This window comes from Ooceraea biroi, chromosome 2 (assembly GCF_003672135.1).
Source record: "Ooceraea biroi isolate clonal line C1 chromosome 2, Obir_v5.4, whole genome shotgun sequence".
Lineage (NCBI taxonomy): Eukaryota > Metazoa > Arthropoda > Insecta > Hymenoptera > Formicidae > Ooceraea > Ooceraea biroi.
Window position 1 is genome coordinate 12,203,518 of NC_039507.1, and position 26,653 is coordinate 12,230,170.

At 38.4% G+C, this 26,653-nt stretch overlaps 1 protein-coding gene and 1 non-coding gene across 2 annotated transcripts; one reads left to right on the top strand and one right to left on the bottom strand.

Moving 5' to 3' along the window:
- Window positions 1-26,297, bottom strand: LOC105285311. Its single transcript, XM_026975461.1, has 5 exons — window positions 25,737-26,297; window positions 1,148-1,370; window positions 665-870; window positions 423-582; window positions 1-322 (listed from the first exon to the last, which is right to left on the bottom strand). Exons 2-5 carry the CDS (start codon window positions 1,311-1,313, stop codon window positions 177-179), a joined length of 678 nt encoding a protein of 225 aa, XP_026831262.1. The 5' UTR covers window positions 1,314-1,370; window positions 25,737-26,297; the 3' UTR covers window positions 1-176.
- On the top strand, window positions 17,296-20,283 carry LOC105282414. Its single transcript, XR_003407548.1, has 4 exons — window positions 17,296-19,136; window positions 19,414-19,619; window positions 19,702-19,861; window positions 19,962-20,283. It is a non-coding gene; the product is annotated as an uncharacterized LOC105282414 (transcript).
- Window positions 26,298-26,653: the final 356 nt, after the last annotated feature.

Below are 26,653 nucleotides of genomic sequence, written 5' to 3' on the forward strand. Positions count from 1 at the left end.
TAAATATAATAATGTGTATTTTTTCCAAATTACATGAGTAAACATTAAACTATTTAAACATAAAGCTATAAATTGCATAAAATTATATGTCTATATGTATTGCATCACGTTATATGTATTGCACCAGATTAGTTATAATACTGTAATTATAAATTATAAATAATAAGTACAAAATTTCAATCCATGCTTGCTGTTGAAATGTTTCTCTTTAGTGCTCTGGCTTCGGCTAATGTCAGACGAACAGATGATAATTTTAACCAATCTTTAATGGAATTTTCAATTAAATTGATAGCAGCATTAGATTCTACGGCCTTAACAGTAGCTGAAAAGATAAGAGAAAAATTTGTACATAATCTTACACATTTTCTAGACTCAATACTAATAGGCTTTATATAAATTAATGAAAATGAGAAAAGACAAACCGACAACCAAGTTCTTCGTTTTTAAAGATTTAAAAGCTCTCTTAGGTGCTCTACCCGCCCAGTTGTAATTGGTAGCATAATTATTTGTAATCAATTTTGCGATAATCCTCCTAGTTATCTGAGTAATTGTTGTGCCGCCTGATATACTTAAGGTATTTACCTTGAAAATAATACCATACAAATATCACAATGAACACTAAACACTAATGAATGTCATAAAAAACGCTAATTTTAACACTTACCATATATTCAAAATTTTCTTTAACATCCAAAAATTTTTCAAGATTATCCAAATCTTCATGGGAGTCAATAGGAATTTGTGGGACGTTCTCCACACTAATCGGTTTCGTTAATCGAAAGTGTGCCATGAGTTGTTTTATCATGGAAATAAGTATATTCGTAGATTTTTCTAAACTCACTAATTTCGTTACAATCACGTAAGAGACATCTAAAAGTAATATTACATCTTAGTTGAAAATGTGAGGTGAAGCACGTTATACCAGTAAGTAATTATTTGCAAATTTAAGTTTTCTTATTAACCCATAAATATCATGTCAATATTATGTGTTAAAATATCAACGTCACGTATTATGTATATGTTAAAAATACATTTTTATATCATAAATATAGATATGAATCGGAAAAGTTTCTGCAGATAATTACTGACTATAATGTTATAGTTTTTACGATGGTGTGATGACAAGGAAATCTTATTAATATTTTACCTGATTTGTTATGTTCTGAAGTTGTCGAGGTAGCGTTAGATGATGTCTGCAGAGGATTAACTTTCCTTAAAGAGCATCTCTGAGATGTTGTTTCAACGTAAGGTGAAGTCGGAGACTCAATTAAGCAAGACTCATCATAATTGCTTGAAAAAGTAGATGAATGCATTGGTGAATTATATTTTCTTGAGGCAGTCTGATTGCACAGGAATACACGGTTTTGGACCTGAGCAACCAAAAGGTGTTTCTAAGATAATTTTCCACGCTGATTCCGAATCCGCAGTCCGCAGTAAATGTTACTAAATATTGCCAGCTTGGTCGAATAAAGATTTGGAATACTACATTTCTGGCGAATTATTTTGTATTGATATTTATACACCTTGACATAACTATGGTGTTCCATGGAAGAGAAGGATTTTGAATTTTATGATAATGTATTAGATGTTTTTATAGTGCGAATTTTTAATTTTTTGTGTTTAGAAGGTGATCCTTGTTAGGATTGTCACACTTGATAAGGATCGAAAACTACGGTCGAAACGTTGTGTGGTTTTTACTAAATATTGCCAGCTTGGTCGAATAAAGAAGATTTGGAATATTACATTTCTGGCGAATTATTTTGTATTGAAATGTAGTTAAACTTATTCTATGCTTAATTCTAATGTCACACACACCCACACATACACACGCATACGCACGCACGCACGCCTTCACAAGAGAGAAAGAAACTGAATAAGGCAATTACTTCAGATCGTCTAGAAATAAGAACGGACTATGAATACTGGCCTTTGATATTAAAGTGCTATATCCAGTTAATAATATATGATTCTGTAATGACAGTTTAGAGCACATAAGTCCATATTCTCAGCTCACTTTTATGATAAATGCGTGCATTTAGTATATAGTTCACGTTACATATATTATAGAATATCAGAAATAAAGACGCGCATTTATTGATAAAAATGAGCTGAGAATATGGACCATATTGTTTTACATTATAATAAGGCAATTAACATATTCATTCGGTTTAGTAGCGCCAAGTATTTTGAAAAAACACTTATTTGCATTAATAAATATATTTATATGTATTAAAATATTTATTCGTATAAAAATATCTGCTTAATATTATTATGTCCTTTATTTTTTAATATCAAAGGCTAGTATTCACAGTCCGTTCTTCTTTCCAGACGATCTGAAGTAATGTCTTAAGATGCTAATACGACTGTGTGATTGGTTTCAAATATTTTATGATTGTACTTAAGATGGTCTTAAATGAAAATCAACAATGAATATCGGCCAAAGAGTAATAATAAAGTAATAGATTTTCTGGTTTGCATAAATACCCATTGTAGTTGGCGCAATTTGTTCATATCATTAGTTTTGCAGAGTCCTTTTTTGAAAGAACTTCAGGCGCGTATACTTGGCGCTTTTTTTGTACCTTTTTTTAAAAAGGTAATTTTGTTGTGATTTCACACATTTTGTAGTAACGTTTACTTTATCGTGTCAAATTTTTCTCGAAACAGAGATACAAGTTTTTCGGGTGGGTCACTTAAAATCGGACACCCTATATATTATAGTCAAAAGTCGACACCCTGTATAATATAATAAGGTAGTGTGAGATACCCTATATTGTAAAATGAGACCTGTAAGTTTTAATATAATTGAGTGATATAGAAGTTAAAAGAGGAAAGCGAAGTACTATAGCTTAGCAGATTTTATTTTCACATTTTAATCATCGGAATAAATAACGTTTACTTTATCATGTCAAATTTTTCTCGAAACAGAGATACAAATTTTTCGGTTTGGTCAATTATAATCGGACACCCTATATATTATAATAAAAAGTGAACACCCATATATTATAATTAATCATCGGAATTAATAAAGTTTAATTTATCGCGTCAAATTTTTGTAGAATCATAACTACAAGTTTTTCAGGTTGATCAATTAAAATCGGACACCCTATATATTATAGTCAAAAGTCGACACCCTGTATAATATAATAAGGTAGTGTGAGATACCTTATATTTAAAAATGAGACCTGTAAGTTATAATCACTCACTCGCCCTCTCGCCCTCTCACTTACTCGTCCTCTCGCTCTTTCACTCTCTCTCTCTCTCTCTCTCTCTCTCTCTCTCTCTCTCGCCCTTTCGCTCTCTTACTCACTCATTCACTGACTCGTCCTGTTGCAAATATATCTTTTCTCACTCCAATTCTTTCACTACATCGCGTCGTACACTTGTCGTACACCGACCGGCGGAGATGCTGTCCGTATATCCGTGTGACTTACACATGACAGTCGGGTCGATAAGTTAGAGTTTTCTAATGTAGAGCCTCTACATATGATCGTTATGTGTGAGTCACACGGATATACCAACACATCTCCACCGGTCGGTATAAACGGAGCTGCTGCCATCTCGACGAAAAAGAACGGACTGTACAAATGACGACGATGACGACGTTTCTTAAATGAAATTTTCCAATTTCAGACTTTGCATCGCCATATCTCCGCTCGTAGGGCACGTACAAGAAAAATAAAAACACTTTCATTATATAATTCGACCCCAAGGTATCCATTGAGCCTACTTAGAAGTTCATCCGTTCAGTGGTTATTGAGATCTAATAATCTGAATGTCTGGGAAAGCGTCGCTTCGCGTAAGTCACGGTGCGGTCTCGCTGCACGTATACTTGGCACGAGACACTACCGTGTCTCTTGATATGTTAAAAATACATTTTTATATCATAAATATAGATATAAATCGGAAAAGTTTCTGCAGATAATTACTGACTATAATGTTATAGTTTTTACGATGGTGTAATGACAAGGAAATCTTATTAATATTTTACCTGATTTGTTATGTTCTGAAGTTGTCGAGGTAGCGTTAGATGATGTCTGCAGAGCATGGACGCCGGCAGAATTACTTATAGGGGAGTGCACTCAAAAGAAGATACATTGAAAAAACAGTTTCTTCCCAGTTTATAATCATATTTTTGTTAACATTGACTGTTATTTATTGAATTCTAATAAAGATCCAGTAATAATTGAAAAATTTCAATTTTTATATGCAGATCTGTTAATATAGTTAATACAGTTAAAAAATTAATAAAATAAAATTTTTAAAAATCTCAGTTTTACAATTGCAAATAGGTAAAGGTTACAACTATTAATAGTTTACAAGTATTTATATATTAGCAGAAGCAATCAAAATTGGCCTGACTCTCCCAGCGACAACATGTAGCATTGAACGCTCATTCAGTACATTACGGCGCGTCAAAACTTGGAATCGGTCTACGATGGGAGACGAGAGGCTAAGTGGACTGTGCATGCTCAGCGTTCATATGAAAAGAGTGCAAGAGGACACTGAATTCATTATAATGTAACAAGTGAATTTGGAAAGCAACCAAGACGGCTTAAATTCTTGTTCCAACATTGATGTTTTAAAAACATTGATTTCCTAAAGACTTATTACAAATGTTAATTAATATTTAAGCATAGAGTTTTTGTTCAATTGAAAAAATTATAGATAGTATTCTATATTACTTCTTTTTTCTAGTGAATTTTTTCCCTTCTCTACTTATTTCATAGGCCAGGGGGTGCAAGTGCACTGCCTTGCACCCCCGTCGCGGCGCCCATGCTGCAGAGGATTAACTTTCTTTAAAGAGCATCTCTGAGATGTTGTTTCAACGTAAGGTGAAGTCGGAGACTCAATTAAGCAAGACTCATCATAACTGCTTGAAAAAGTAGATGAATGCATTGGTGAATTATATTTTCTTGAGGCAGTCTGATTGTCATTGTTTGCTAGATGCATTGCTAGATGAATGCTTTGGTGAATTAACTTTTAGTGCCTTGTTATGATACATTTTTATGTTAGATATCCTTTTCGGAGAGGTAACAGCCAATATAGACGGAGACGGAGATGTTACGTCCAGAGCTCCGTGAGCTCGAGGAAGGGCGCAATCAGACGCCTCTCGAGGTACGTATGCACACAACCGCCGTACCTCGTGTGTTCGGGCCGACCGATACGTTTCGATTTTCGAGTCAACGACCAAAGTTGATTTTACCCTTTTTTTCGAAACGGTCCCTCGATTTTCGGGTCAACGACCGAAGTCGATTTTACCCTACTATTCGAGATGGTTAACTCGATGGTCCTTTTTAGGTAAGGGAAATGAATCCCTATTACCAAGGATAGGACCTGTACGATCTGTCAAGGAAAGGGATGTTATACGAGGGTAGTTAGAAATAAATGAAACTTGGGTTTGTCTCTTAAAACATTTCCACTAATATATTCTGTCTAATAGTTACATAAATGAAATTAATGAATCGCTACTGATACGTTTGACTATAATTTAGAATTTGGAGTACAAATTTATTCATGATTCTCTTTCTTATAAATAGCGCAAATGTAATTTTGACTAACTTTAAAATTAAGACAAAAAGATTTGAGAAAGTTCTGATTAGAAGAATGATACATTTCCGAACATCGTATATATATATAATAATTTAAGGTAACGGATAGATAATTATAACTTCGAAATGCATAATGGAGGTAATATTAGGTTATCTATATAATTTAAAAATTAAAAAATTAAACTCGCTATGCTATTGATACATATTCGATATTTCAAACTATAATGATAAATAAAATAAATCTACCGTATTCATACTTAAATGTCCTAATTAAACATAAACTCTCTAATATAAATCGCCGGGATTAATACAGGATGAACGCAGTGGTGGGTTATAAAAGGTATAAATGTGTTGGGATCAGCGTTTTCGACCGCGATCCTGAAAGCAGGAATATTTATGGGTCCTGGCCCGCAGATTATAGTGGTAGGAAGGAGTGGAAGAGAATAGGTGGGAAAGAAATCTAGGAAGTACTCCAATAATAGGTGGAAGGCGCCCTGCGAAAAGTCCCTTAATGTAGGAATAGTAGGAATGGGCAGGCCGAAAAAATCGGGGTTCTCAAGGACTGAAGTTGGTGAGGGAAGGAAGGTACTTAGTTCGGGTGTAGAGGAAGGGATGGCCGAGTTTGGGGTCCGCCCGAACTCAGGAGAGGGGATGGGTGAATACCACCGTGGAGACAACTCAGGGAGGGAAAGGGGGGAGTGGTCGGGAGAAGAAGATGGATTCCCGATTACGCTAGATCCAGGTGACGGGATATTCACAAAAAGGGGTGAGTAACGCTCGGTGTTATCGGTTGTTAATTGTGCTGAATCGGTGTAAGATCCTCCTTGGCTGCACGTCACAGTTTCTGCCTGTGTTTCTGTCGGGGTATTTCTGCGTCCGCGATTGAAATTTGACACTTAAATGAAATAAGACGGAATTGATTCTTTGTGCCAGAAACCGAAATGAAACCACGAAGACGGTTGGAGGGGAGTAAAATGAAATTAATAATGAACTTAGGCTTACTTTTCTGGTACCGCTTCTTGGATGGAGTTGATCGTCAATGCGTTTGAGGAGGGAGCCAACCTGACCAGAGGTCCCTCGGGTGGAGTCCAACACTGACTCTAAGATTTGTTACGGGATGTAACGTTAATATTTTAGTTTTTAGAGTCAATGCATTTAAGCAATTTACCCCAGGGACTCAAGTCGTGTGCGTTTTGCGATTTAAGGGTAATTTAAATGGTCGGAAAAGGAATGTGAGAGTCGGAGATTCAATTATTAATTGGATAGTTAATTACTAAGATATTGGATTTATTTGAGTTGATTAATCGACAATGTTGAATGAATTTAGAGTGAGGGAGAAGTAAATATGAACCTTGAGTTGTGATCGCGTTGACGCCGTTTTGGAGATCTCGTTGCTGTACTTCTTTCTAACCGCGATATGAGTGAAGAGAGCCGGTGGAGAACCAGGAAGAGAAGAGAAGAAAAGAGAGCCAGGAACCTTGGTTGGTTCCTTTTATACCAAAATCGTGAGCAACAGAATTTTCCTTTAGCCAATGGGAGATCTCGAAAACGGCTGCAACAGGCATAGACAGAGAGGGAGGATCCCGCGCAAATCCCCGCTCTTGACCTACAGAATCTTCGCGAAAGTTCTAACTATTCTTATACGTATATATACTTATGGTATTTTATATATGATTTTATCTTGTTTTTAATATTGGTATCGTTACAATTCAAGAGATATGGTCACGCCTCCAGGACGCGCGACCTGCTTAATATTTACTTATAATTAAAATGCTATAAAAATATATCTCGTGTGTAAGTCTAAGTAAGTGTAAGTTAGGCGCTATGTCGGGGAAGATGATTAAGCGTGCAACCTTGGTCCTTTGAGAGGTTGTTAGGAAAGGAATTTTGGGATGGATCATAAAAGAGAAAGTTTGTCTGAAGGCAGTGACATTGGCATATGACGGTTAAATGGTAAAAAAGGAATCCGGAAGAAAAAGGAGACTTGTCGGGACGTAACAGATTTAAGCTCGATGTCCCGATCACGGGAACGAAACAGTACGATATGCGTTGTAAGCCAACTGAAGATTGAAGAGGACCTCTGACCAAATTGTTCCCTTTATATAGGGCTAAAAGAGCGTAGGTGGGGGTTATTTGTTTCCCAGAAGAAAAGAAGAGTAAAACAAATTCATTTCTATTGGAGCGCTTGGTTTTCCCGAATTGCAGCTGGTATCCGATAGATTTATGATTTTGTTCTTGAAAGTTAAAGTGCGGCACTTGTGAAGACCCCTCCGTTTACCATATTGCAATCCATGCTCACGTTTCCATTAGTCCATTTGCATCGTATATCTAGTTTGAATCTCCCCATGTATGGCAGATTTCTCAGTATTTAATTGTGGTGGATTACTTTTATTGCCGTCAGCGGGTACCGCTCCGCTTTTCCAGGTTCTGGAGCTGTCTTCGCTAAGTGATTTTAGCTCTTAATTCTGGTTGTTCATTACCTATCGGACGTTCCGGCCGAGCGCAGTTGGGATTGGAAAAGCTGCGAGCCTTATGGTTGGTAACGCCTGTCCACCTGGCCCCCCTGCGCTCGTTCGGTCATTTTTTCCGTTGGTGGGGTTTAGTTCTTATTTGTTACTTTTTCCTATTTCTAAATTTAATATTTTTTTTATGGAAGCGAGGAACCGTGAAGTCTCCTGGACGTAACAGAGATTTGCGCTGAGGGATCACTGTGGACGAAGTAGTACTGTTTTTTGTGGGTGATCTAAGTTTCGGAGGTGATGGAATTTTATCATACACTACTTCCTCATTGTCACTTTCAGAAGATTCTGAATAGAATCGAAATGGTCTTTTGAATCTTCTCTTAGTCCGCTGATATTTACGTATTGCTGCATCACTTTCAAGAGTAGATGTAATTTCAGCGGTTAGCAACTCGTAGTTGCTAACTAATATTTTAATAATAATTAAATAACCAACTGTTGGTTAGCAACTACGAGATGCTAACCAACATAAAAAATATAAAATAAGCAAATGCACGCGTTCGAGAAAACACGAGTGGATGCCGAGGGAATACGAGTAGCAGGATAATCTTTTAAGGTGAGGATTACGTTGCATTAAATGGTTATAATTCTGCGTTATATACTATATTAATTATTATTAAAAATATTTTTTATTATGCGAACAAAAAAGGGCAGTCCTAACCAACATTATTGAAACGTAATAAGAAAATACGCGTTTGAGGAAACACGAGTGGATGCCGAGGGAATACGAGTAGCAGGATAATCTTTTAAGGTGAGGATTACATTGCATTAAATGCTTTTAATTCTGCATTATATACTATGTTAATTATAGAATATTTTTCTCTTTCCTCTTCTTTTTTTTGCTTCTTTCTCTTAGTAATTCTTTTAGTATATCCTCATAACTTTTTCTATCATTGTAACGTCCTGTTATAGCGCATCAATGAAATAACAGGAAAGAACAATTTGGAAATATGAGTATAGAAAGAGAAACAAAATTCCTTAGTAAGAAGTAAACAAAGAGGAATGTGGAAAAGTATGTGCAAAATCTATTGGAGGAATGTGAATGGAATAAGAAAGAAACGGCAGATAATATTATCATAGACGCTCTTCCGCAGTCATGCACATCGTATGCAACCAATGTTAATTTAATTTTGGATGATAATTTACATATATATCAGAACTAAAATTTGAATCCGTCAAATGCTCAGCAACACAATGATTTTGATGAAGAAGCAGTTTGTGAAATTTTTCATGTAGCAAACAGACTTGACAGATTGCATAACATAACACCAGTAATACCTGACAAACCAAATATTACTGACAATGAGAAACATTCCTTTGATAGTGAAGTATTGCCAAATAACTTAAAATATAAGTTGAAATATTGGGCTTTAGCTCATAATATTACATTGTCAGCATTAGATGACTTATTATCAGTACTCAAAGTATTTCATCCTAATATTCCAGTAACAGAGTTCTATTACATACTGCAAGGACTACAACATCAATTTATTTACACAATGGAAAATTTACTTATTTTGGTATATGCAATCAGTTAAATCCTTTATTACAGAGAGAATCATGTTCAAAAGTTATTGATTTAGACTTTAATTTTGACGGTTTACCTTTGTTTAAAAGTAACAGTATAGGTGTCTGGCCAATTCTTTGCAGATCATTAAGCATTGAATCATTACATAAACCATTAATTGTTGGTTTATTTACTGGTAAAGGAAAGCCAGAACCCATTCACATTTATCTAGAAAATTTTATACAAGAACTCAATAACATATTACATTATGGTATTAAAGTAGATTCAAAATTATTTCAAGTTAAAATCAGATCTATAATTTGTGATGCTCCAGCGCGTGCTTTCCTGAAGTGTTGTGTAAGTCATAACTCAAGATATGGTTATGAAAAATGTAACGTTGAGGGAGAGTACATTAATCATAGAATGAGTTTTCCCTGTACAAAAGGTGAACTGCAGACTAAAGATACGTTCAATGAACAGATATATGAGGAACATCATAAAGGTGTGTCCCCATTGTTAAACCTTGATTTAGACTTGGAGAATCAGGTTCCATTAGATCCCATGCACTTGGTATATTTAGGTGTCATGAAGCAATTATTGACAATTTGGGTTTCGAAAGGAAAACCCCCCTTTAAATTGCCAGCAAAAAGCATAAACGATTTGTCCGATAAATTACTTTCAATGTCTTCTTGTATACCACGTGAATTTTCTAGAAAATGTAGAAGTTTATTAGAATTAAATCGTTGGAAGGCGACTGAATTTAGATTGTTCTTGTTGTATGTGGATCCGGTCTCTTTAAGGAGCATCCTCCCTAAACGACTTCATGATCATTTTCTAATGTTTCATGTTGGTATCACAATTTTGAATAGTGATGATCATATTTCTAAATATATTGATTTTGCAGAAGAAGTTATAAATAATTTTGTTAAGTATATTAAAGATTCTTATGGTAAAGAGGTGATAACATATAATATACACAGTCTAATTCATCTGGTAGCTGACGTGAGAAACCTTGGAAATTTGAATATTATCAGTTGTTTTCCCTTTGAAAATTATTTAGGGAAATTGAAAATTCTCGTGAGATCACCCATAAAGCCTCATGAACAACTTTGTAGACGGATACATGAAATATCCGATTTTTCAAAAATTAATTTACCTATAACTGAATTAGAACCTAGACAGAAGCACTCAGAAGGACCTGTGCTCAATAGAGGCATTCGCTTCATTCTGCAATATAGAAAATTGAAAACTCAGACATATGTTTTATCAATTTCTTCCCCTGACAATTATGTTACAATACGAGGAAATATTATTATTGAGCTCTTAAACATTCTGCGTTTGCAAGATCAGTCTTATTGCTTGATTGGTCGTCGATTCCAAAGTGTTTCTGAATTTTATAATTATCCGTGTTCGTCCAAACTATTGAACATTTTCAAAGTTTCTGACATATCGTCTTGTATAGAAGAATTTCCATTCATATCAGTAATATGTAAAAATGTATTGTTACCTGGATATGAAAAAGGAACTTATATTGTATATCCTCTCCTTCATGAGTTATAGCTCATAAAATGTCTAGAAGGTCTGTGTTCCTCAGTTTTAGTAAGTATTTAATTCAATTAAATTCATACGTTCAGCTTTTGTAATCGTACAAAAATCGTTACAGTTTATCGTAAATATATGTATATATTTTCTTTACAAATGTCATATGTACATTTAAATCGGGTTATTGTGAAACGGAATGCTATCTTTTATCAACTTATATTCATGTTTTTTTCATGTTCATGTTAAAAATGTACTTTCAGATTACAATGTATTCAGTAATCGAATTTTCAACAAGCGATGGGCAGAAGCCTGAGGTTGAAGTGGTTCCTAATACGTGGTTGCATGACAAGGAGGATGAATGGTATTGCTTGTGGCCCCAAGCATTGCCTACAAAACAAATCCGCAAGGCTATCGAAAAAGCGTATATGCCGGAAGAGGATTGGGCATGTTATAATTGCAGAATTTTGTACACATGTGGTAAGTTTCCCTTGGTTTATACAAAAAATTATAATTTAAATTTATGAGTATTTTCCCTTATGAATATTTTCGTTCATGGTCTCCAGTTTATAAAGCGTATTATTATGATCAAACTATATTAAAAATTTATTGTATTTTTTATATAGAATATTTGTCATTTCAATTTATATCTGTAACATTTCTTTTTATTCGTGTTATATAATGTTATACACATGTGCATGTACTCGTGTACATCCAGCTATAGAAATAAACTATGTATATGTATTGTTTAAGCATGTTGAATGTTGCATCTTATTAATTATATTGTTCATGCGTCAACAACGGTCACGAGAAGACGATGAAGCGTACGACGCATGCGCGCGAACTTTTCTTTTGTCTATTACTTCGCGCCTTGAGGCTGGTCGTCCATGGCGAAGATTGAGAGCAAACGGCGTTTAATAGTATTCAGTTAAACAACATTGTATACAGTCCAAAGGAATAAAAACTGAGTTATATGAAGAAACATATGGTCCTTCGAGCCGGATAAGAAACACGCGTTGGAGAGGCGAGTATCCTTACGAAAGGAGAAAGATATAGCACAGCGTGAGAGGTTAAAATAGATCGGAAGGCGTTATCTTTGAGAAGAATTAGCAAATATGGCGCAGAAAGAGTTAAGCAAATTAAAGAAGCGTCGTGGTGCGGTCAAAGCAAGTTTGACAAGATTCAAAGCTTTTTTGGAGAATTATTCCGCAGAACGGGATCATAGCGTGTTGAAAATTCGCTTCGAGAAAGCAAAATCTTTATTATCTGAGTTTGAGGACGTTCACCTCGAAATAGAAGTAATCGAAGATAAAGGCGATGAAGGAGCTAGACAATTATTTGAGGATTGTTATTATGAATATATAGCGAAAGCACAAGAATTATTAGATTCAGAGGAGAGAAGCGCAGCAGTGAACCGGAATGAAGCAGGTAATACAGATATGCGCGCAGTATTGACACAATTATCAAATTTAAATACAAATGAGGTAAGTGTTAAGCTTCCTACTATAACGTTGCCAAAATTTGAGGGAAAGTATGAAGAATGGTTGAGTTTTGAAGATTCTTTTAGAGCTTTGGTGCACGATAATGTGAAAATACAGGTAGTACAAAAATTTAATTATTTAAAGTCATGTTTAGTTGGAAATGCAGCTCAAATTATACAATCGTTAACTTCAACGGCAGAAAATTATGAAATTGCATGACGATTGTTGCGAGACAGATATGACAATAAGCGTGTCATTATTCAGAGTCATATAAAGGCGTTATTTGAGTTACCAATGGTAACAAAGAAATCTGCATTTAGTTTAAGCGCATTGATTGATACGGCACTTAGACACATACAGATGTTGCAAAATTTAGGACAGCCAGTCGACGGATGGGATGCATTGCTTTTGCATTTAGTTGGTTCGAAAGTTGATAAAAGGACGAGAATTGAATGGGAGAAATCTTTAGAGGGAATGGAGATGCCCACGCTTGAGTAATATTGGAAGTTTATACGCAACAGATGCTACGTACTAAAAGCCATTCCAAGTGAAGTATCAAATCGTGAGGCGGTGGTGAGTAGTAAAGCAGCAAGCTCGAGCAAGGGAGTCTGGCAAGACGAAGGTTTTCGTTGAGACACGAGCTAAAATCAAGTGTCCGGTTTGTGAAGAAAATCACAATATACAAAATTGTGAAAGGTTTCAGGCTATGAGTCAAGTAGAGAGAACAGAGACGGTGAAAAAAGCAGGCTTATGCTTTAATTGTTTTAGAGCGAATCATAGAGTAATTGAATGTAAATCAGGTAGTTGTAGAAAGTGCGATCGCAAGCATCATACAATGTTACATTCAGTTAAAGCGAATCAAGTAGCATCTTCGTCAGCTGAAGAGTTAGAGCAAAAGAAAGAGCAAGTAGTATTGAATACAATTGATAGGAGTTTGAGTTTTAGATTGAAAGATACATCACAGGTATTGTTATCTACAGCTGTGGTAGACGTTGTAGATGCTTTAGGTCGATATCATGCATGTAGAGTGTTATTGGATGTGGGGTCTCAGTCTAATTTTGTAACAGAGCATTTTTGTGATAAGTTGGAATTACCGAAGCGTGCAGTCGACATTCCGATTAGCGGAATTGGAGAAACAATTTCATATATTAAAGCATCTACGCGAGTAACCGTTAAAGATAGAAATAGTAATTATGCGATTAAGTTTGATTGTTTAGTTATTTAAAAAATAACAGAGCTTGTGCCTTTTAGAATGATCGATCGTAAAACATTAGACATCCCTGAAAATGTTATGTTAGCAGATCCAACATTTGATCAACCGGGTGAAATAGATATGCTCATCGGAGCTGAACATTTTTATCCATTATTATGTATTGGTCAAATTAAGTTAAGAACAGGTATGATTATTTTGCAAAGGACTAGATTTAGATGGATAGTAACAGGGAAAATAGAGCATAGTAGTTTAGTAGCTACGAGTCACCAATGCCATCTCTCTCGGAGTCCTATTGAAGAAGCAGTACAAAGATTTTGGGAAATAGAAAGGTTACCTACCAAGAAAATTTTATCGCCGGAGGAGGAGGAATGCGAGAAGTATTACCGACAAACTATGAAGAGGCTTCCATCCGGGCGCTATAGTGTAGGACTGCCATTTAATAAACTGAAGGAGAAATTAGGAGAGTCATACGAGATAGCTGTGAAACGGTTACAAGGTTTAGAACGCAGATTAACTACGAATCCGAAATTGTACGAGGATTATCGAAAGTTTTTTAAGGAATACGAAGATTTAGGACACATGACTAAAGTTACAGTTATGAATAAGCAGGATGGATGTTTCCTTCCTCATCATGCAGTTTTGAAGGAGTCCAGTACTACTACAAAGTTGAGAGTAGTTTTTAACGCAGCAGCAAAGACTACGACTGGCATTTCATTGAATGATACGTTGCTCACTGGACCAACGATGCAACAAGAGCTGTTTTTTATAGTTGTTAGATTTCGTATACATTGCATAGTATTTACAGTAGATGTAGAGAAAATGTATAGACAGGTGTACATGCATAAAGAAGATCGACGATATCAAATGATATTGTGGCGAGAGAAACCAGAGGATCCCATTCAGACGTATGAGCTTAATACAGTCGCTTTTGGAGTAACCGCATCATCGCATTCAGTAATTCGTACGGTGGCGCAGTTAGCAGAGGACGAAGCACCGAATTATCCATTAGCAGCAGGGATAATTGTTAGAGACATGTATGTCGATGATTTATTAACAGGCGCAGAAACATTAGAGCAAGCTGAACAGTTAAAGGAGCAAATAGTAGGCTTATTAAGTAGCGGAGGTTTTCATCTTAGGAAATGGGCTTCCAATCATCCACGCTTCAATGAAACTGAGGAACATGTATGTCTTGATTCTTTTGATATACACAAAACGTTGGGAATTCTTTGGAACCCACGAAAAGACTGTTTGCTTTATCGAGTTTCAACGCAACAGGATGAAGGCAAAATGACGAAACGTTCTATTTTGGCGCAAGTAGCATCGTTATACGACCCGTTAGGGCTAATAGGGCCAGTTATAGTTCAGGCCAAAATAATTATTCAAAGTTTATGGAAGCTGCAACTGACATGGGACGAGCCAGTTCCAGAAGAGATTTGCACAGTTTGGGAAATGTTTCAGAGAAGCAAGAGTGACTTGAATAACATCACATTACCGCGGCAAGTTTGTATTAAGCAAGCTGTGATTTTGCAATTGCACGGATTTGCGGACGCCAGTGAAGCTGCTTACGGAGCATGTATATATATGAGATCCGCCAATGCTTGTCAATCACGACAGGTGGTATTAGTTTGTTCCAAATCGAGAGTTGCACCACTTAAGAAGTTATCGTTACCTAAATTGGAATTATGCACAGCATTGCTTTTAGTTGAACTTTATCAAACGGTGTTGAAGGCATTCGACACAGTAGTCAACAAAGTCGTTTTTTGGTCAGATTCGAGCATAGTGTTGCAATGGATTCGCACTCCACCGCATCGATTGAAAACATTCGTGGCAAATCGCGTTGTTATCATTCAGGAAATTAGTGAGCAGTATGAATGGAGGCATGTGTCATCACACGACAACCCCGCTGATTTAGTATCCAGAGGAAGTGTGCCTGCAGATTTGGTCAACAATACTTTATGGTTTAACGGACCGAAGTGGCTCAGCGAAAATGAAAATAGTTGTTGGCCTGCGTCTAGCCCAGCACCAGCAGAGGTTCCGGAACAGCGAATGGAAATAAGTTTGAAGACAGAACGAAGATTTGATCTGTTGCGACGGTTTTCGTCAATAACTAGACTTCGAAGAGTGGTGGCATGGTGTTTTAGATTTGTTAGTAATTGTCGTAATAAGTGCAAGAGTCAAGGTAGTTTATCCAGTTTTGAGTTAGCGCAAGCGATGAATTGTATTATTAAGCTTGTGCAAGTTGAATTTTATGTTAATGAAATTAATAGATTAGTGGCAGATAAGCCAATTAAAGGAAGCAGTAAGCTTTGTTCTTTACATCCATTTTTAGACGTTAATAAGATTTTACGCGTAGGAGGAAGGATAGCCCATGCGTGTGTGAATTATGAACAAAAGCATCAAATTATTTTGCCAGAGAAACATCATATAACTGATTTGATCATTCGAGAAGCTCATAATTCACAGCTACATGCTGAGCCTCAAGCAGTTTTGTATTATATTAGACAGCGATATTGGCCAATACATGGTAAAAATCGTATTAAGAAGATTATTCGTGAGTGTGTAATATGTTTTAAAGCGAAGCCTAAAATGGTGGATTATTTAATGGGTAATATTCCAGCGGAGAGATTTAAATGTACACGACCCTTTTTGTATTCAGGCGTCGATTATTGTGGTCCTTTTTGGATAAAGGAAAGAAAACAGCGCAATCGTAGTAAAGTTAAGGTTTATGTTTCTATTTTTATATGTTTGTCATCTAAGGCAGTTCATTTAGAAGTTAGTGATTTAACAACCGAAGCTTTTATAGCTGCGCTTAAAAGATTTTTTAGCCGCAGAGGCAGGTCGAATCTTATGTTGTCGGATAATGCTACCAATTTTGTTGGTGCTAAAAAGGAAATACGTGAGCTTTATGAATTTGTTAATAGTCAACAGCATAAGGAAGCAATCACAAATTGGTTTGGTGGACAAGAGATAAATTGGAAATTTATTCCACCGCGATCTCCCCATTTCGGAGGAATATGGGAGGCTGCAGTTCGTTCCTTTAAGCATCATTTATATCGTGTAGCAAAGGATAGTTTATTTACTTTTGAGCAATTTAATACTTTAGTTATTGAAATAGAAGCAGTGTTAAATTCGCGGCCATTAACGCCTTTGTCTACTGAACCAGATGATTTGCACGTATTGACTCCAAGTCATTTTTTAATCGGCGGATTGCTTGCATCAATTCCAGAAGTTGATTTTACGGAGGTTCAAACTAATAGGCTTTCACAATGGCAGCATATTCAAAAATTGAAGAGAGATTTTTGGAATCGATGGAACAAAGAATATTTGACTGAATTAACACAATGTAGAATGAAACAAAAAGCAGTTTCACCTAATGTACAAGTAAATGATATGGTTATTATAAGAAAGGAAAAGACTCCTCCTTTATGTTGGAATTTAGGTCGTATTGTTAAGGTGTATCCCGGTCAGGATGGCGTTGGCGAGTAGTAGATATAAAAACTGCGAATGGTGTTTATAAGCGTGCTGTGAAAAATGTAACCGTTTTGCCTATATATACTAAAGATCATTAGTTATTGTTGAACTGAATGTTCAACGGTCGGCAGAATGTTTAAGCATGTTGAATGTTGCATCTTATTAATTATATTGTTCATGCGTCAACAACGGTCACGAGAAGACGATGAAGCGTACGACGCATGCGCGCGAACTTTTCTTTTGTCTATTACTTCGCGCCTTGAGGCTGGTTGTCCATGGCGAAGATTGAGAGCGAACGGCGTTTAATAGTATTCAGTTAAGCAACATTGTATACAGTCCAAAGGAATACAAACTGAGTTATATGAAGAAACATGTATTATTTATTTAACATCAGTGAAGCGTTGCATATTTTTACGTATACTGTAGTTGCCGTTTATCTCTATATATTTATTATTCTTACTGGAATTTTACTGGAATAAAAGTTCAATTATAAATAATTATTTCAGATTCTTATAATGAGACAAGAAAAAAATTAGTAGACGCTGAATTTACATCTACTCTTGAAAGTGATGCAGAAATACGTAAATATCAGCGGACTAAGAGAAGATTCAAAAGACCATTTCGATTCTATTCAGAATCTTCTGAAAGTGACAATGAGGAAGCAGTGTATGATAAAATTCCATCACCTCCGAAACTTAGATCACCCACAAAAAACAGTACTACTTCGTCCACAGTGATCCCTCAGCGCAAATCTCCGTCTCCGTCTATATTGGCTGTTACCTCTCCGAAAAGGATATCTAACATAAAAATGTATCATAACAAGACACTAAAAGTTAATTCACCAAAGCATTCATCTAGCAATGCATCTGGTATTGCAAACAATGACAACACAGGAATACAAATACGGGTCAGCTTTTGGACCCGAAAAGACAAGAACGTTTCTTAACGTATTTTCGCGCGCTGAATTCAAATCCGTTGTGTGTTTTTCGCTGGGTCGTCAGATTTTTGAGATTTAACCAAACTGTTTCGCAAGATTTCTTACGCCAAAATAAAAGAAGGGATTTTTGTAGGACCTGATATAAGAAAATTGATGGATGACGACAAGTTTACGCAATGTTTATCGGCCGCAGAAGCCGCAGCATGGGCATCATTTAAGAGCGTCGTTTGTAATTTCCTCGGTAAACATAAAAGTAACAACTACAAGCAAATTGTCGCGGATCTATTGCAAAATTACAAGAGAATTGGTGCTCGTTAAAAATTAATTTTCTACATTCCCACCTTGATTTCTTCCCGGAAAATTTAGGTGATACGAGTGACGAGCAGGGCGAACGGCTTCATCAAGATTTGCAGAGAATCGAAAAGAATTACCAAGGTTTTTGGGACGAGGGCATGATGAGCGATTATTGTTGGACTCTGTTACGTGAAACAGAGCCAGAACAATACAAACGACGTTGTTACACCGCATTACACTTCTCAATTTTGATTTTTTATTAAATAAAATGACCATTTATGGTCGAAAATAGCAAAAACAGCCATTTCATTTACCTCAAAAACCTGACGACCTAGGAAAAAACGGACTGCGGATTCGGAATCAGCGTGGAAAATTATCTTAGAAACACCTTTTGGTTGCTCAGGTCCAAAACCGTGTATTCCTGTGCAATCAGACTGCCTCAAGAAAATATAATTCACCAATGCATTCATCTACTTTTTCAAGCAATTATGATGAGTCTTGCTTAATTGAGTCTCCGACTTCACCTTACGTTGAAACAACATCTCAGAGATGCTCTTTAAGGAAAGTTAATCCTCTGCAGACATCATCTAACGCTACCTCGACAACTTCAGAACATAACAAATCAGGTAAAATATTAATAAGATTTCCTTGTCATCACACCATCGTAAAAACTATAACATTATAGTCAGTAATTATCTGCAGAAACTTTTCCGATTCATATCTATATTTATGATATAAAAATGTATTTTTAACATATACATAATACGTGACGTTGATATTTTAACACATAATATTGACATGATATTTATGGGTTAATAAGAAAACTTAAATTTGCAAATAATTACTTACTGGTATAACGTGCTTCACCTCACATTTTCAACTAAGATGTAATATTACTTTTAGATGTCTCTTACGTGATTGTAACGAAATTAGTGAGTTTAGAAAAATCTACGAATATACTTATTTCCATGATAAAACAACTCATGGCACACTTTCGATTAACGAAACCGATTAGTGTGGAGAACGTCCCACAAATTCCTATTGACTCCCATGAAGATTTGGATAATCTTGAAAAATTTTTGGATGTTAAAGAAAATTTTGAATATATGGTAAGTGTTAAAATTAGCGTTTTTTATGACATTCATTAGTGTTTAGTGTTCATTGTGATATTTGTATGGTATTATTTTCAAGGTAAATACCTTAAGTATATCAGGCGGCACAACAATTACTCAGATAACTAGGAGGATTATCGCAAAATTGATTACAAATAATTATGCTACCAATTACAACTGGGCGGGTAGAGCACCTAAGAGAGCTTTTAAATCTTTAAAAACGAAGAACTTGGTTGTCGGTTTGTCTTTTCTCATTTTCATTAATTTATATAAAGCCTATTAGTATTGAGTCTAGAAAATGTGTAAGATTATGTACAAATTTTTCTCTTATCTTTTCAGCTACTGTTAAAGCCGTAGAATCTAATGCTGCTATCAATTTAATTGAAAATTCCATTAAAGATTGGTTAAAATTATCATCTGTTCGTCTGACATTAGCCGAAGCCAGAGCACTAAAGAGAAACATTTCAACAGCAAGCATGGATTGAAATTTTGTATTTATTATTTATAATTTATAATTACAGTATTATAACTAATCTGGTGCAATACATATAACGTGATGCAATACATATAGACATATAATTTTATGCAATTTATAGCTTTATGTTTAAATAGTTTAATGTTTACTCATGTAATTTGGAAAAAATACACATTATTATATTTATACATGCATTATATTATTTATTTATAAACATTTCCGAAATTATCGTCCTATTCCGCAAATTATCGTTTCTGTGATAGTTTCTTATACGTTTTTTTTCCCAGAAAATAAACATTTCATTTAACGTTTTTCGAATGAACATTTTAACTCTTGAGAAACGTTTCTAAAAACCGGTTATAAAACGTTTCGGACAAACCCTTATGAAACGTTTCTGAAACGTGTATGTGCTACCTGGGCTTTCATTTGCGCCTTTCTTGCAGCGAATTGAGATATTCTCCGCTCCACCTGCGCTAAAAGTGCTGTCGCAATTGTTCAATCATCTGTCAACGTAACAAACGATTAGTGTTAACATCGGATAAATCGTGGGTAGGAAAACTATTCAATGGGGAGCCAACCAGAAAGTGCCCGGGACTTAAGTAGGTCATATCATTAGGGTTCGAGCTTAAAGGCGTGAGAGGTCGCGAATTCAAAATGGCTTCTATTTCGCATAGAACTGTCTGTATCTCCTCAAATGTCAAGTGGATTCCACCAACGTGTAAGGTGGAGTTTTGCGGACTTAACCGCCGCCTCCCGCCCGTCAAAATGAGGGGCGTTCGGAGGGATGAAGCTCCATGAGATTTGCTGTTCGGACAAAAAATGTTGCATCGAAGACTGTACGGACTCGGAACAAAAAAAGTTGTAAAGTTCCTTAATTTGTCTGTTTGCACCCACGAACGTGGTTGCATTATCAGAGTGCATTTGGCTTGGTTTTCCTCTTCGTGACATAAATCTTTTGAAGGCCGCGATGAATGCATCGGTAGTGAGGTCGCTTACCAATTCCAAATGCACGGCCTTCGTGACGAAACACACGAAGACTGCCACGTATGCCTTGTGATTGCGCGAATTGCGGCGCTTACCCTCCCTCAAAATTAACGGTCCGGCGTAATCGACGCCACAATGCGTGAATGGCCGCGAAATCGTGACTCGCGACTCCGGCAATGAACCCATCTTAGCTTCTGAGATCACTGGCTTTGCTTTAAAACAAACTATACAACTTCCTATAATTTTTCGAACGTTTGAACGTAGTGCTAATGGCCAAAATCTTTGCCGGACTGCCGCCATGGTAGCCTGTAAGCCTGAATGCAAATTTCGTACGTACCCGAATTCTATTATGCGCTTGACTAAACTATGATTCTTTGGTAACAATATCTGGTGACACGCGTCAAACGATAAGGCGGAATTTTTTAGACGACCCCCGACCCTTATTAGCTCGTCATTGTCCATAAACGGGGATAGGGGCAGCAATCCACTAGACGTCCTGATATCACTGTGATTGCTTAACGCTTGATATTCCTGCGCAAAGGCTTGTTTCTGAATGGCCCTGCACATGACATTTAACGCGCGCGAGACTTTCTCGGTTGATACTGTGACACTTGACTCTTTAGTGCCGCGTGGTTTCGCGAACCTGTAACAATAAGCTAAGATGCGGCAAATCTTGTGTAAGTTAGAAAAACGATGAAGTAAGTGGTCAATAATACTATGCTCGTATCTCTGTACGGCTGTGCAAACCGCCCTTTGCTCGGGCATTTCTGTTTGAAGAAACTCGAATTTGCCCGTCGGTCGCTGGTCATCCGGGGCCTGCAGAAAGGCAGGACCATGCCACCAAATGTGCGATTTGATTAAGTCGATGGGGAGTGAACCTCTTGATAGCACATCCGCGGGGTTTCCGGAGGACGACACGTGGTGCCAGCTGTTTAAGTCGGTTAACCGCTGTATTTCTCCAACACGGTTCGCTGCGAATACTGACCATTTGCGTGATGGAGATGTTATCCAGTTCAACGCTATTGTGGAATCTGACCACAAGAAAATTCGCATGTTCGTCAAGGCAAAAGAAGCCTTGATTTTGTTGATTAACTGAGCTAACAGCAGCGCGGCCGATAGCTCTAATCGCGGCAACGATATTGCTTTAAGCGGGGCAACGCGAGACTTGGAGCAAAGAAGATAGGAACGATGACCCTCCGCCCCCAGCGTCGTTCGAACGTAGATGCATGCGCCGTATGCGCGTTGGCTGGCATTGAAAAACCATGAATCTGGACAAATTGGGGCTCGGTGTGAAATTTAACGCAACGAGAAATCCGCAATTGATCTAAGTTGGCCAACTGCAACTTGAGCTGCAGCCACGCCGTGTGAATATGTTGTGGAACAGATTCGTCCCACTCGACACCCGATTGCCAAAGATCCTATAAAATCAGTTTAGCAACGACGATGATCGGACCAAGAAGCCCCAGCGGATCGAACAGTCTTGATAGTTTCGAGAGGACCGAGCGTTTTGTCGTGGGTTGGCTAGAGGTAGGTGAATTGTATGAGAAGCGAAATGTGTCGTCGTCGCGATCCCATAGAACACTTAGTATGCGGAATTCATCGTCCACGCTGACGAGTCTAAGTCCGGTACTCTGATTAAATACACCTTGCAATAACGCGGGACAGTTGGACCCCCACTTGCTAAGCTCGAATCCCGCTAGCTCCAGCAAGCGACGTATTTGATCGCGAATGATTATTGCCTCTGACAACGAATCGGCTCCGGTGAGCAAGTCGTCGACATAAAAATCCCGCGCTACTCGAAGTGAACCCAGGGGAAACTCGGCCGAATGTCGTTCTGCTAAATCTTTAAGGGTCTGAGTGGACACGAATGAAGCTGCGGTAGAGCTCTAGATATTACAAGAGTAGCGCAAACGTTTGATCTTCGCGATGCCGCTATGTTGGACCTATCACCGTGGCGTCCAATGAGAAGACAGAATCACTTGTAACCTACCCTGGCGAGGAATCGGAACGCAGCCCGGTTAGGTCCAACATGGCGGGGCTTGCGCTACTCTTGTAATATCTAGAGCTCTAAGCTGCGACTGTGCTATATGCCACAGTGAGCAACTCGAACATCAAAATAATTGAGGCAGGGTCGTCGCGCCAAAAGATTCGGTGTAAATTTGTTTGAGAGTGGTGAAGCAATATTTGCCGGAACATTTTGACGATATCGGCTACCAGCACGAAATGATACGTACGAAAGCGGATAAGTATTGACGCGGGGTCTTGCTGGACGCTCGGCCCTGTCATTATGGCATCGTTTAACGAGATTCCGGTGTCGGTTTTGCATGACGCGTCGAAGACGACACGAAACTTTGCCGAGTCCTTTGATACGCAATGGTGTGGTATGTAATAAGAAGGAGTCCCGTCAGACGTTGCTTCGCTAATCTGCTTCATATGCCCGAGAGCAATATACTCGTGTATGAAGTCGGAATACTGTTTTTTCAGGGCGGGGTCGCGTTTAAACCGCCTTTCTAGACCCTGAAAGCGCTTTAATGCGATAGCTCTGGAATCTCTGAGTTTACTGATTAACTCTTCCCGCAAGGGCAGCTTCACAATGTATCTACCTTGAGCGTTTCTAGACACGGTTTCCAAAAAATGTTTCTCGCAATGTTTTTCTCCTAGGGTGTAACCCCTCGAATCGCTAGGTTCGTCGCTCAGCTGCCAGAATTTGGTGAGCTGACTATGTAATTCAGCGTTTGTGATGAATGCATGGAATTATTGTACCCTGTGCGACTGAAAAACGGACTCGTTTAACGGACCAACTAAGATCCACCCTAATCGGGTTTTCTGCAGCGTAGGGTGCTTAGATGAGGCTCTAATTTGTCCGATGCAGATAAGATTCCAGAATAATTCCGCGCCTATTAAAATATCGACCTTGGATGAAATATGAAAATTAAGATCGGCCAATTCGATGTTTCGAGGCAAATCGAGAGCTGCCCGTTTCACGGTAAATGACGGACAATCATCGGTCACACGATCTGTGACGACGCAATCAAGCACAGCAGAGAACGAATTTAATCGCGAGTGTAGTTCGATGTGAGTGGCCTGTGTGGAGCGCGTGGCTGTGTCATTTATGCCAGAAATGGATATGCTCACCGGCCGAGCAGTGAATTCCAAAATGTTCAAAAATTCGCGTGAAATGAAATTAGCTTGCGATCCAGAATCTAATAAAACTCGACATGGTTCGAGCGACCCACCTTTACTCTTGGCGAGAACGATGGCGGTCGAAAGAAATACGCATTTATCCTTCGCGGCATTTGACACGTGGGTCACGATCGTATTCGGAGTACCCGCAGAAGAATGTTCCTGACTGGCATATGCCTTAGTACATTATCCGCCTTGAAGGGGGCGGGGAGCACTCGGAAGGTGCAATAACGTGTTGTGCTTGCGAGAGCACAGCCTACAATTTCCTGATGGACATTTGAGAGCGACATGGGTGGTTGACCGTAAGCAATTCAAACAGATTTTTTCGAGAGCGAGCCTCCGTGATTCTTTGAGCTATCGGAAGCGCTAAGAACTGCTTGCATTGATGAATGGAGTGTTCGGACTGGCAAACACCGCATTTGGTTTTAACCACTGCGTTACACGACGTCTTTTGTTTGCCGACAGCGTGCGACCGGGTGCCCGCTTACGCTATCGAAGCGAATGCCTTGCTGGTAGAGTCGATAACCTGATAACGATACGTTAAACAATCAAAAAACTGTTTTAACGTGGGCAAATCCGAGCCGGTCAGCGATGACTGCCACTCACGCACCGTGGCTGGATCAAGCTTTGAGCTGAGGATATACACTAAAAGATCGTCCCAACTGTCGGTTGGACGTTTCAAAGCCTTTAAAGCGTGCACATGTCGCGCGGCGCCGTCGGCGATCTGGCGCAAGTCAGACGCGTTTTCCTTAGACATGACTGGTAGCTCCACGATGGCCCTGAGATGTGTTTGTACTATTACCCTCTTATTATCATATCTCTCTTTCAAAAGCCGCCAGACAACGCCATAATTGGCGTCAGAAATTTCGAGAGAACTGATCACCTTAGCCGCGTCATCGACGATCGCAGCTCTCAAATATTGCAGTTTATGTATGTTGCTGAGCGAGGGATTGCTGTGTATGATCGAAAAAAAATGTGTCATAAAACGGAAACCACTCGTCGTACTTTCCGGAGAATTTTGGCAAGTCGAGCTTCGGCAGGCGCACGTTTAATAATGAGTAGGTCGTATCAAAGGCACTTGACGGGGTTGGTGAAGCGGTTAAACTACGCGAACCAGACGAAGGTCGTAGCAATTCCCGCAATCGGGCAGACAAACTAAAGAACGTTTCCTCGAATGCGACTCTATCATTGACCTCGGATTCATCGTTCATTTCCAATTGTGTCCGTATGCTATCGTATTCGGCCCAATGCTGCTCTAACTTTGCTTTACGTTCCTCGAGCTGCGACATTACGGCCGGAGTTACCGAAATGGAATCAGAATAGCTCTTTATTCGCGTACTTGCGCCTTTTACTACCGTACGGCGTTTTTTAAGATAAGCGGGATCCGCATTTGCCATTTTAACAGATACTGTGCGTTAAAAAATGATGGACGAAACAGGACTGGTTGGCGAATATTGAATAGCCTTCCTTACCTTGACAATGCGCGTTCGATGTCTTCGTGATCGATAACGATGCCGACCAGGAGACGCTGGGGATGCGGTGCAGGAAACGAATATGGCCGCCGGCTTCCTCAACCGACGCTCGTGATGAAAATGCGCTGTGCACGCGGGATCCGTGGCAATGTAGCTGCCGAAACCTTCGGCAAAGATGATGAACAGCGTAAGGACCGACCGATGTGACTGCCGGTTCTCTTGTCGACGACGATGGACTGCATAGCAACTGACCAAACTGCATAGCAACCGGCCAATATGGCTGCCGGTTCTCTTGTCGAACGATGGACTGCGTAGCAACCAGCCAATATGGCTGCCGGTTATCTCGTCGAACGATGGACTACGTAGCAACCGGCCAATGGCAATGGGTTCTCTCGTCGACGATGATGAACTGCGGTGTGCGCAACGTGGCTTGCGTCCAGGATATCGAGTCCGGACTTTGGCTAAGCTCTGAGAGAGCGCCTCGTGATGTGACGCCTCCTTCGACAACGAAACGGATGCGAGTGGAATGTGACTCTCCCTCGCGAACGGCTTGCGATCTCGTTGCTCCTAGAGTGGGTAAAAGGAGAGTGTCGCCAATATACATGCCTAATGCTGATTGGCTCCGCCATTTACAGACAATTTCCGGTTAGCCGTCAATAGGTATTAGGTGAACGTAGTTGTGTAAGTATACATTTAAAGTAGTAGTGACGTTTTAATATCGTTTTACTTTGTCTGACAATGGCGACTTCCGGTTAATTGGCGACACTCTCCTTTTACTCACTCTAGTTGCTCCTTGCTCGAGATAACGAGCATCCGCTCGAGTTCCAGTAATGGTGATAATTGTAGACCGGTATCCGTAGTATCAGGATCCGGCTCGAAGGACCAATTGTTTAATTTCGTACTCGTGGTTTCGACGA

Bases quoted from the DNA above. Each gene is read 5' to 3' on its own strand.
- LOC105285311 (XM_026975461.1), bottom strand. From the start codon at position 1,313: ATGCATTCATCTACTTTTTCAAGCAATTATGATGAGTCTTGCTTAATT. The intron at 871-1,147 runs GTAAAATATTAA...TATTACTTTTAG, and splicing joins TTCAGAACATAACAAATCAG to ATGTCTCTTACGTGATTGTA. The intron at 323-422 runs GTTTGTCTTTTC...TTATCTTTTCAG, and splicing joins AACGAAGAACTTGGTTGTCG to CTACTGTTAAGGCCGTAGAA.